Below are 12,154 nucleotides of genomic sequence, written 5' to 3' on the forward strand. Positions count from 1 at the left end.
TAATGTCTTTATATCATTTTTGCTTTGTTGCATTTCAGCTTTTGGAACAATGTCAGATATTGGTGGCAGGACAATCACAGTGGACATTTCTTTTTTGGCCTTAACTATCCTGGGACTATCCCCAATAGTTTGCCTTTAAGTTTATGTGTAGATGTGGGGGTGGGGAATGATTATCATGGTGAACATACTGGGCTAACGCAATCATTGGAGATTTCACCTTGACTTTGGCATTTTGTCAGTTTTAGACTTCAGCTTTGCCATGGGCAATTTAATGAGGAATTAGAAACAAGTATATGATCCCTCCAAGTTGTAAGTACTGTGACTTAGAAATTGAATGCATAAATTTTAGAAAGATTTTCAACAAACGGGGCAATATATTCTTGCCTAATTAACTTTAAAATTCAATTCATTTCCCTAAGCATCACAGTCTTCAGAGGTAAGATAATTGGCTTTTCCTAATTAGATTTATCTCACACTCCATTATTTTCCATTATACATGCTATTTCCACCTCCAACCACAATTTATAGCATTTCAGACCAGGACTTGAGAAAGTCAAACTTTCTTGAATTAGTAAGAAACCAACTCCTGAGATGAAGGTGCATCACCCAGTACACTATCTTGGCTCTACTGACAATTACTGAGGAGTAGGAAGAGTGGGTTCTGACTGATCTTATATCCTGAACATATTTGATCCCTGTGCTCAGACAGATAAACTCACAGTTAACTTTAGCCCTAAGACTGCAGGAATTAGGCTTTTTTGAGGATTAGAACTGTGAATTCAGTCATGGCCCTGTTACACTGTATGTAGAAATATTTAGGGCTAACTAGCCCCCTCCAAAGGACTCTGATTGTATGCCCAGTTCAGAGCACCTGGAGACTCCTGTCTGTTTTTGAAGAATTTCTAGCACCTTTCACTGTGGACCATTGCTTAGGACAACTTGTCAAGACTACTCTTCAGCCCTCCCTCCCCTGGCTGCTTCTTTTATTCTTTTTTGGGGTGGTGGTGGTGGTGCTAGTGCTAGTGCTCTACCACTTGAGCCACACAGCTCCACTTCCAGCTTTTTGGGTAGTCAACGGAGATAAGAGTCTCATGGATTTTTCTGCCTGGGCTGCCTCTGAACCAAGATCCTCAGATCTCAACCGCTAAGGACTACAGGGGTGAGCTACCAGTGCTCAGCTGGTCTACTATTTTTGAAAAAAAATAAAAAGGTAAGCAAATTTAGTTTGGAAGAAAACTTCATGACAGAGTACTTAAATCAGTCAGAACTGTACCTTTCTTCTTCCTCTGGTTATGGCCTGTAGCTGATGAGTTCGTGATGATGATCTGCTCCACTGGCTTTGCTGTCCTCCTCTACTGTTCCTGTTGGGTTAACTGCAGCACAAAACTTGCCAGATGGCAACAGTAAGTGTGTGCTACAGAATTTTAAAAAAATTCAGGCATTTAACAAAGTCTTGTACAAAATAGATGCTTTATTTGGAACAAATGGTTTCAAACCTGAAAGAATGAACGAAGAAGAAACGGCCAGGCTAAAGCTTTTACAAATGCGCTCTGGCAAGGATGGCTCCGGGGAAGGGATTGAACTGTGGGAAAGTCAGCACTCATATTGGAGAAGACCCGTTATGAAAACCCACATTTTCCTTTAGCGTTGCAGTTTCCAAGGGCTGTGTTTTACGCTTTTACAATTCCTGAGAACAGATGTGATTTAAAGCTGAATCCCCAGTGAGGTTCTCTGTGGAGCTGGCCTAAAGGATTCCAGACACCTGCATTTCATCCCTTGTGCCAACTATTCTTCTTTTATTTTCAAGAAAGGAGGCTGAAAAAGAACCAGTTGCAAGAAAAGGGGAAGAATTCAACAGCTGAGCACCACCCATTCCCTCTGTACAGGACTGGCTACATCATTTGAGGAGCCTGGAATATTCATTCAGGGTCACTTGCTCAGAATTATTGAGAATTGCTAGAATGTGAGAATTACAATAATGCAGCAAGGGTAAGTTGAGCATTGTTCCCTTCTAAGTGCGCAGGTTACATACCCTAAAGCTAGCTCTGCAGATGGACTGTTTCTGATGGTTTTCAACTAAGCGAAATGGAATAGGGTTGAGGTGAACAGATTTTATTAGAACTCAATGCTTTTTAATGGATTTTTCTGTGACAATCAACTGCTCTCTCTGTGTTGTCAGATACAGTCCCTACTGAACACTTAAGATGGGTTAGTGCTACTGAATAAATTGTATTAAAAATGTTCATTTTAGCTAATATAAACAACTAGATACATATGCTGCCATATTGGACAGAGAGCTGTTTACCAAATCATCCCAACTACAAAGAAAATAGTTGCTGGGCTGGGGATGAGAATCAAATGGCAGAGGGCCTGCCTGGCACACAAGAAACCCTGGGATCAACCCGCAGAATTGCTAACAAGGAGAAACACATTATGTCTTTCATATTAACTTTTTTTTTTTTTTTTGGTCAGTTGTGGGGGCTGAACTCTGGGCCTGGGCACTGTCCCTCAGCTCTTCAGCTCAAGGCTATCACTCTACCACTTGAGCCACAGTGCCACTTCCAGCTTTTTTCTGCTTATGTGGTGCTGAGGAATTGAACCCAGGGCCTCATGCATGCAAGGCAAGCGCTTTACCACTGAGCCACCTTCCCAGTCCCATATTAACTGTTTTTAAGCAACTGATAAGTTTGTAAGTTATTCCAACAGGAAGTTACAGCAGTTTCTAAACTTGTAGGACAAGAGATTTCTTTGAGTCATAAAAACCACAAAACTTAGAGAAGATCCCTGCTTCCTAAACTTCCTAAGGATAAGACGGTTTCTATGGCAATGGAGAATTCATCCAAATGTAATTAAAAGCCAGTGACTGGGGTAGCTATTTTGCTCAGATCTGGTACATTTTTACCTTTAGTTATATTTTTCTAAGCCACACATGTGCTCAGATGTGCTGATATGTCAGACAATCTTTGTCCAGGACTCAGCTCAACTATTGTAAAAAGAAAGAAAAGAGAACACCATGATCCTAAAGGACCATTAGGGATTCCACAGATGGAATAACATGAGAAAGGATGTATTCTTTTAAAATGTAGAACTCCTTCAACTATGAGAGGGGTTTTCAAGACTACCACCAGGTCTTTTTCCTTGAAGCTTTCTCCTTCAGCGTGTGTGTGTGTGTGTCGGTGTGTGTCGGTGTGGGGCTTGGAACTCAGGACCTGGGCATGTCTCTGAGCTTTTTTTGCTCAAGGCTAGCACTCTACCACTTTGAGCCACAGCTACACTTCTGAGGTTTAGATGAATAGTTCAAGGTCGAGTTTCATAGACCTTCTCACCTGGGCTGGCATTGACCTGTGATCCTCAGATCTCAGGCTCCTGAGTAGTTTGAAGTACAGGCATAAGCCACCAGCCAGTGGGCTCTCCTAATTTAGCCTTTTCTAGAAGCCACTGTCCTAGAAGACCAGAGACTAGCTACATTTCAGTAGCACAGCCATTCCTGCCTGTTCTTCTCTGAAGCCCTGGGTCAACAGCTTTTTCAGGAAGTTTGGTTTGGGAAGAGATTTGAACAACTGACAAGTTTGTATGTTATTCCAATAGGAAATCAGAGCATAGCTTCAAAACTCATAGGACAGAGATTTCTTTGAGCCATAGCCCCCCAAAACTTGGAGAAGATCCCTGCTTCCTAAACTTCCCAAGGATAAGAGGGTTTCCTAATTAGGCCCTAAATTAGGTCAGTGGGGCTCCAAATTGGATGACACTGTACTGCTTCAACAACTTATATTTTCATTCACGGACCTCTATGAGCTATGAAGTATACAACTTGAGGAGAATCTTGAAATACTTCCCTACCTCAAAGAAATTCTCTTAATTGAAATTACAGTTTTATAGGTATGAGAGTCTGAAGCCAATCTGCCAATATTACCAAAATCTAGGCACATTTTCCTTTAACTAGCTGAGATTCGGTCTACAGTGCCTCTGTTATATTCATTTAAATTATCCTTATGTCCTCAAACAATGAAGCTTTTTCAAATGGTGGAATGTGGCCAGGGGGTTTCAACTGAGTTTGAAGGCCACATCGGCAAAGGCACCCTTCAAATTGGCTTAGGGAATGAATGGGCCCCTTATCAGAGCAGCTGACGGCTGGGCACAATTAACAGCATCTGTGGACGTTCACAAGGCCCCATATAGAACAAGGAGGCCCTGCAGCCCAGCAGAGTAGCAACTTTCAGCTTCTGGCACCTTCAATCCCACATGACCCAATACAAAGGCAGCTCCAGCAGCCTCCTGGCAGGACACTGCCACATTTCCGTGATGTTGCAGGACCACAAGGCAAACTGCTAGTTTATGTTAGTTATACTGAGTAAGTCTGCTAACTTGGGTATCAGCTATCAAAGAAGTTTTCTTTTAAGAGCAGCTCATATTTATGACTGATTTTAATCTTTCTCATGCCATTTTTGTTTTTAAATGACTTGAAAGGACCTTTCAGCCTCCCTTGTCTCTGCTGAATCCTCAGTTTAATTCAGTTTTGATATATCTGCCTGCAAAGGAGGAAATTCATGAAATGCACTTCCTGTTTCAGTATCTAAGAGATACACTTCACTCATGAAGGTGCACAAAAAAACCCCACAAATTCCAGAGCTTCATTAAATAAATTTATTTGTTAAAATAATTTAACTCCAAATACAACTGTTGAATTTGCATCAAGTTCTAACTACAATTCATGTTTTAATGGAAATGCCAAGATTTAACAACTGACATTGTTACAAAACAATAAATTGTTGTTCAAATTTGAAATGGTCAGTTGTATTAGAGCTCAACAATTAACTGTGAACTGTATCTCTGGGAGACCTCAAATCAATAATGGTTAAGTCTGTTTTCAAAACCTACTGTAGTCATTCTTGAAACCCTGATCAAGATTTAATAGATGCACAATGACAAGTTAAAAAAAAAAAAAAGGAAAGAAAAAGACCCCTATAGTCTTTAATGTTTGATTGGTTAAGGAGACAATTAAAGCTTAACCAGTGCTAACAAAGAGCTAAGGAGAACAGAAAACCAAACAAACAACCCAACATCAATAAACTATGCACAACACTTTCATATGCACACAGACACTGACAACATTCACCCTGGAAAACAAATACGAGACATCCTCAGGCAATATTTCCTTACACGAAAAGCAAATCAGTAGTTTCACCATGGAAAGTGATGGCAACCCAGTGAAGGAGGGAAAAGTTCAGTCTTAATTCTACAAACCGAAGGAGAAGAATCATCGGAGCACCTTTCAACAGTTTAAGGAAAGATTTTATGTAATACTTCTGACAAATGCTGGCTTCTTCCCAGTAAGCTGAACAAATTCAAAGGCATCAAGTTACCACCACTATCACAGCTTAAGAGAAAAAAGTTGTAACATTAAAAGGGAAAAAGAAAAAAAAAAGATGCTGCCTTAGTATAAAAGTAAAAAAACAAAGAGAAAAACCTTATCACGATAGCTAAAGAAAAAATGGGTCTTTGGATCAAACCATAATATTTTTAAGGCATGTTAGAAAAACTTATTTAGTTGCTAGTCTGATCAGGGCATAAAATAGTGACCTAAAGTCACCAACTCTCCTTTACAGACACTGTTTTTTTTTTTGTTTTTGTTTTTTTTTTAATGTGCCAACAAGTCTAATCTTCGTGCTCTTGAGTTTTCAATGACTATCTCAGCAAACACATTCATCCGCTTGCACCGAGTTAGATTCATGCCAGAAGGCCGAGAGTGCAGGAGGACACCCATATGGTATGACTTGACACAGGGTCACTGCATTTGTGGCCATGTGGAAACACTGATTAGGTGGCTGATCATTCCTAGTGACATCTTCAAAGGAAAGCTCACCTTATTGTCCGACAAGTATTTCAAACCCCAACCCCACATTTTAAATAACTTTCCCACCTTACATTTTGTCAGACCTTTCTCTTGTGATCTCACCTATTCTTCAAGTCTGCATAGCATGGCATGAGAGAAAACTGTGGAATCTGTACAAGGTCATAACTTGATATTAATTGTGAAATCTTACAAAACTGGACTCATTTTGAGAAGTCAGAGGCTTCAAACCTCAAATCACTCAAAAACGTCTTCTTTAGTAGGTGAGTTGTACTTTTTGTATGGTTGATTTGTTTGAGTCAAATCAACATTTACATAGTGAAGTCTGTTTCAATACAATTGCTTAAAACTGTCCTATGAATTGCATTTAATTGAAGATTATTAAAAAAACACATTGTGTTGAAGATTGTAAATATAATTCAATGATTCTAACAATTATGACCTGGTTTTTACCCACATTATTTCTTCAGTTTTCTCATCTCTGAAAAAATATAACTGACCTTTTTCCTTATCCTTTAAGCTTAATGCCAATTACTAAACAGCTGGAGGTGGGGTTGTCCATGATGGCCATGATGTCTAGAAGATGATTTAAAAGAAAAAAAAAGCTTTTGATACAGTATAGACTCTCAGGATAGGCGATTATCTCTGACTTGTGCCAAATTCTTAGAAACAGTAAACACACATGCACACACGAACACACACTCTTCCCTCAGTTACACACGTTAAGACCAGAGGTTACTTGCACAAGACTGTGGAACGAGGAAAGTGTGAGGGGTACGTATATCGCAGGCTCAGTGATATTGCAGTTCTGAAGGCCAAATTTATCTCCAGAGGGCGGGCTCAAGACAATCTCTTCAGCGTTTATAACTGAAGTGAGGTGAAAACCCTTCTACCCTTGATTGTAAAACTTCTGAATAGGTTCTTCCTGTGCCATTACTCATGCAAATGATAAATACTTCACGGCTAGGCTATGAAAACCAAAAATGTCAGAGCTTGAGCACCTTTTCAAAACAAAATATTCACGCCAGCCTTATTTGCCACTTCAGTAATCAGGGCAAAATTGTTGTAAGAAAACCTTTATATAATTCTTCAGGAAAATGAAAGATAAAAAGGTTTTTTTTTTGTCCCTTACCTTCCACTCTGTAATTTACGTTCTACTTTTAAACTCAAATTATCTCACATGGTTATTCAACTTCTTTTTTTTTTTTTAATGCCTTGCAAATAAAGCTCTGCTACAGCAAACTGGATTTCCAAAGCAGAGTAGCCAAGGCTCACATCACAACCATAGCCCTTAAAGGCAGAGGAGGAATTTACAGCTTTAATGAACATAAAATGCCAGACACCTGTCCTGTCAGGTTTCTGCAAACGGGAACAGCATGGCTTTGTTTTCCTTACATGATGGTACTAGGTCATCTCCTAGATCGCCCGTGCTGGGGAGGCTAGGTAAACTCTCCATCTCAGTTGCTTCCTTCTTGTTAAGAAAGACCATCTCTGCTTGGCTAAGAGAGGTGGGTTTGTGCCTTTAATTCTGATCAAACCCCTGTGAGAACCTCTGTTCTCTGTGGCAAAGCAGGTGACTTAACAAATTCTAAAGCCTGACTCTATCTGCACACAACCTTTTCTGACTTTGACGCTATCAAGAACTGATGCATGAGTTAGTTTCATGTCACAAATTAGAATCACATCTACAGTTCATGAATTCTGAAAAACAGAAATGTGGCAGCTGAGCGAAGGCTCTCCCCGCAGTTCTGTTGGCAGGCCAGCTGGTGTCCGACTTGACGGAATACACTGGTTAGAAGTTCCAGAAATTCAGTACTCTTGTAGGAAAATATTTCTCCTTTTACTTATTTTTTTTTTAAAGACGACAAAATATTTTAATTGTAAGTGGTCATAGGAACTCTTCTGGTTACTCTCTCATGATTATTTTCAAATTATACAATAGTTGCTTTGTCAACTCAGTGGCCAGGCCACCATCGCTTTCTGAGATCACCCTGTAGATCGATGGCTTGGGCCTTCAAGTTGCAGACGCATGAAGGAGACAGGACAATGGTGAAGACCGTAGTCACTGAGCCCCACTGTGCTCAAAGACATGGTTTCTGAGTAAGGGCTGCATGGCACTGTGGATTCATACCATGCATCCTGCCAACTGCAACAGACTAGGCGATGCTAGGCACATCCCAGCCCAGATCAGCCACATTCAGGTGCTACTGTATGTTACAGGCTGAACAGCACGGATCATCTTTGTCGGGCTGAGCAGCATAGTTCATCTGCCTCACAATTTCTGCAAATAGTTCGTCCACCATTGTTTTACTCTTAGCAGAAGTCTCCATGAAAGGACAGCCCCATTCTTCGGCCAGTGCTCGGCCTTCGTTGGAGGACACTTCTCTCTCGCTCTCCAGGTCCACTTTGTTCCCAACCAAGATAACCGGCACTTTCTCATACCTACAAGAGAATACACAACACACACACAGATCGTGGCAGTTAGCATAAAGTTTGACAGGGCAAATAGGTTTTCTCTTTTCACCATATCCTTCTATAAGTGGTCTCTTCAGTTGTGGGAGAAATTATCTGCACCTGTTGGCCTGACACTTATCAGAGCCATTCTGAAGCTGTTCTCAGAATGGATCATTATTTATTTTTTAAAATAAAGACTTTTTTCTTAAATGGTGTGTTTTTTAAAAAAAACTAATCAATCATGCATCCTTTAAAAATCAATTAACCTTTTCAGATATACTTGGAAAGTTATTTTCCGAATCTCAGACTAACTCCTATTAGGTTAAAATTTTCTGCTTTAAAAACTGCCTATTTGCTGGGCACCATTTGCTCATTCCTATAATCCTAGCTACTCAGAAGGCTGAGATCTGAGGATCTTAGGGGCAGGAAAGTCTGTGAAACTCTCATCTCCAATTAACAACTAGGAAACTGGAAGTGGAGCTGTGGCTCAGTAGACCACTAGCCCTGAGTGAAAAAGCTGAAGTACAGTACCTAAGCCCTGAGTTCAAGCCCCACAACTGACAAAAAGAAAACAAAAAAATCCCCCAAACCTGCTTATTTGAAATTTCAGTTGATTATGAAATGATTCTTTCTACGGAGTAAACATCATTTGTCAGTACTTGTAAGTATAAAAAACCAATCATGTTTTAAGAAAAAAAACAAGAGATAAGAATTAGTTTCTAAATGAGAAAAAAAAGTTCCTAAATAAGAAAAAGAAAACTAGCAGAAATCACTGGGATGATAATGATCAAATACGACTTCACCCTTCTCTTTTAACCAAACTTATAGAGTTGCTAGTTGCAAGAGAAACAAGTATGGTCCTTAAAAGACTAGGATTAGACATCTTTTCCTTCTTAACTAGAATATGTGTTTCTGAGTAAACATGTTTTCAAAAAGCTGACTGTTTAAGGTAGTGAGTCTACCAACAAAGAACAAGGAAGGCCCTAGCTCACTATGGTACTTACAGATGATTTTCTCTACAATGGCCGCTTCATGCAGCATAGGACACAACAGATGCCTTGTGTGGATGTACCTAGTTCTGGACTGCACATCTGTATGTACCTTGCTGGTTATAAGAAATGTAACTAATACATATTAACATTACTTTTACTTTGAAGATCATTTCAAAAGATCTTTGTCCTTTCTGGGATTTTATTTTAAGTGTGTGTGTGTGTGTGTGTGTGTATTTTCCCTTACACCTGATTTATATAGAAGGTAAAGAGTAAAACTCCACGTAAATGAGAGCAAATGTGACTGGACACAATTAACCTGTCAGAAGAGAAAACTATATAGCCAAGTGTCACGACCACCTCGACCAGCAAGGAAGACGCAACACCGAGCTCTTCTCTCAGCAGTTTATTCAGGACCTTTGAGCAACCTTCTGACCCCGGGGAGAATCCCACACAGCCTTAAGTACCCGCTGGGTAGCCAACCCCGAGCCATCAATAGGCCCAGGTGTGCGGAAGCAAGCCAGATTCTATGCCTTAGCCATATAAGGAGTTGTTTACCCCAGAGAGCGCTCGCCATTGGAAGGCAGAGGGCGGAAGCGGGCGCCATCTTTAAGGTGCGGCTGCGCGCAGCTCTCTACAGCCAAGACTTACTTCACTGAGGCAAGATTCTTTTTTTTTTTTTTTTTTTTTTTTTGGGTCTGGTCATGAGGCCTGAACTCTGGGCCTGGGTGCTGTCCCTCAGCTCTTCAGCTCAAGGCTAGCGCTCTACCACTTGAGCCACAGCACCACTTCCGGCTTTTTTTCTTTTTGCTTATGTGGTGGTGAGGAATTGAACCCAGGGCCTTATGCATGCGAGGCAAGTGCTCTACCACTGAGCCACCTTCCCAGCCCCTGAGGCAAGATTCTTATAGCTCCATATTTTTAAAGAAACATTCAGGACTGAAGAACAGAGAAGTAAGTAGCTGGTCATGCTAACACTTGCACCATTTCACTGTTTTGTCAAGATGATTCTCTAATTTGGAAACCAACCATTCCCATTGAGTCTCACTTTTTTTCTTTTAAGAATAGATCACACGAAGCCTGGTCTCAATTTGAAGGCACACTCCAGGAAGTATGCTATTGAGCAAAACATATAACAACTTAAATATGAGTGAAAGGAACATCAAGGGTGAACCTAGAATTTTGATATCATCATAATACAGGATATGGATGGACAACTCCAACTTGTATCAAAGGACTCCGTATCTGTATGAACCTGTAATACACTGTACCAAGCCATGAGAACATGCTGACAGCTCTGAGTGCGCATGCACTCGTGCACGCATGCGCATGTACGCGCACGCACACGCGCGCGCGCGCACACACACACACACACACACACACACACGGCTCTTCCCAATTTTAGTTTGGTATTCACACATACAAACTATTATGTGTAACACCAAGTACCAGCTAACTGCACCAGAGTCCTCTGAGTCGGTGGTACAGAGGAGGTTGGCTGGGAGCTGACACTGACAATTTCTAATCTTCTTACTCGAGAAGATACAACTGCATTTCCTTAGACTAAAAAGTATCACCAAGTACCTTAACATGTCGTCAGTGAGGTAACTCAAAAACAATACAATTAAGAATACTGGGTAGAACTTAAAACCTAATTTAAATCTGCTAACAATACTTAATAAGAAAAGTGATTAAGATACCACTTTCTATTATTAGGTGAAAGGTAAGTTTTAAGGAATATTTTAAGGAATATTTTAAATAGAGTACTATATCATGTCTTATACTTAAAGAGGAAATATTTTTCTTACTTTTACTTGAAAAGTACAGGAAATATTAGAATACATGGATTTTCTAAAACTTGCATAATAGTGTTATTAAAGTTGGATGACACACTTCAAATCAGTAATTTTATCCATTTTATAACTCAATTCTAAAAAGAGTAACCAGACACTGTAACCATAGGTCCAAATAGAGTAGCATTTAATAACTGTTAGTAATATTCTATAATATACATTAAAAATCACTACCAGAAGATCTATGATCAGTAATATTTTCTACTCAAGATGCTAGAGATTATTAATATCCTCAGATTAAAAAAAAAAACTGAGGGCTGGGAAGGTGGCTCAGTGGTAGAGCGCATGCCTTGCATGCCAGAGGCCCTGGGTTCGATTCCTCAGCACCACATAAGCAAAAAGAAAAAAGCCGGAAGTGGCGCTGTGGCTCAAGTGGTAGAGCACTAGCCTTGAGCTGAAGAGCTGAGGGACAGTGCCCAGGCCCAGAGTTCAGGCCTTATGACTGGACCCAAAAAAAAAAAAAAACCAACAACAAAAAAAACTGAGTAACGTGCTGGGAAGTTGGCTCAGTGGTAGAGCGCTTGCCTGACATGCATGAGGCCCTGGATTTGATTCCTCAGCACCACATAAGCAGAAAAAAAGCCAGAAGTGGCGCTGCTGCTCAAGTGGTATGGCCTTAGCCTTGAGGTAAAGAGCAGAAGACAGCACCCAGGCCCAGAGTTCAGGCCCACAACTGACAAAACAAAACAAAAAACAAAAACAAAAAAAAAACGGAGTAAGATCTTGAGATAAAATTATGTGCACTGTAGAATACCAGATGGTGACCAATTTTGTCTTTCTGTTAGCATTAAAATTTAGGACAGCCAGGTACTGGTGGCTCAGGCCTGTAAATCCCAGCTACTCAAAAGGCTGAGATCTGAGAATCACAGTTCAAAAAGCCAGCTTGGGCAGGAAAGTCCTTGAGACTTTTGTCTTGAGCTAACTACCAAAAAGCTAGAAGAGGAACTATGGCTCAAGTGGTAGAGTGCTAGGTCTTGAGCAACAAGGCTCAGGGACAGGGCCCAGGT

At 40.4% G+C, this 12,154-nt stretch overlaps 1 protein-coding gene across 2 annotated transcripts in view; it reads right to left on the reverse strand.

Annotated features, from left to right (window-relative positions):
• Window positions 1–12,154, reverse strand: part of Rap2a (RAP2A, member of RAS oncogene family) — a 73,386-nt gene that overhangs the window by 34,798 nt on the left and 26,434 nt on the right. The window contains exon 2 of one of the 2 annotated variants that reach the window (XM_070002715.1): window positions 4,622–8,293. The exons of the other annotated variant lie outside the window; for it this stretch is intronic. Within the exon in view, the coding sequence (XP_069858816.1) occupies window positions 8,056–8,293 (238 nt within the window). The 3' untranslated portion in view covers window positions 4,622–8,055. Of the gene's footprint in view, window positions 1–4,621; window positions 8,294–12,154 lie in introns of those variants that run through there. 2 annotated transcript variants of the gene reach the window in all.

This window comes from Dipodomys merriami, unplaced genomic scaffold (genome assembly GCF_024711535.1).
Source record: "Dipodomys merriami isolate MVZ:Mamm:240054 unplaced genomic scaffold, mDipMer1.0.p SCAF_6, whole genome shotgun sequence".
Lineage (NCBI taxonomy): Eukaryota > Metazoa > Chordata > Mammalia > Rodentia > Heteromyidae > Dipodomys > Dipodomys merriami.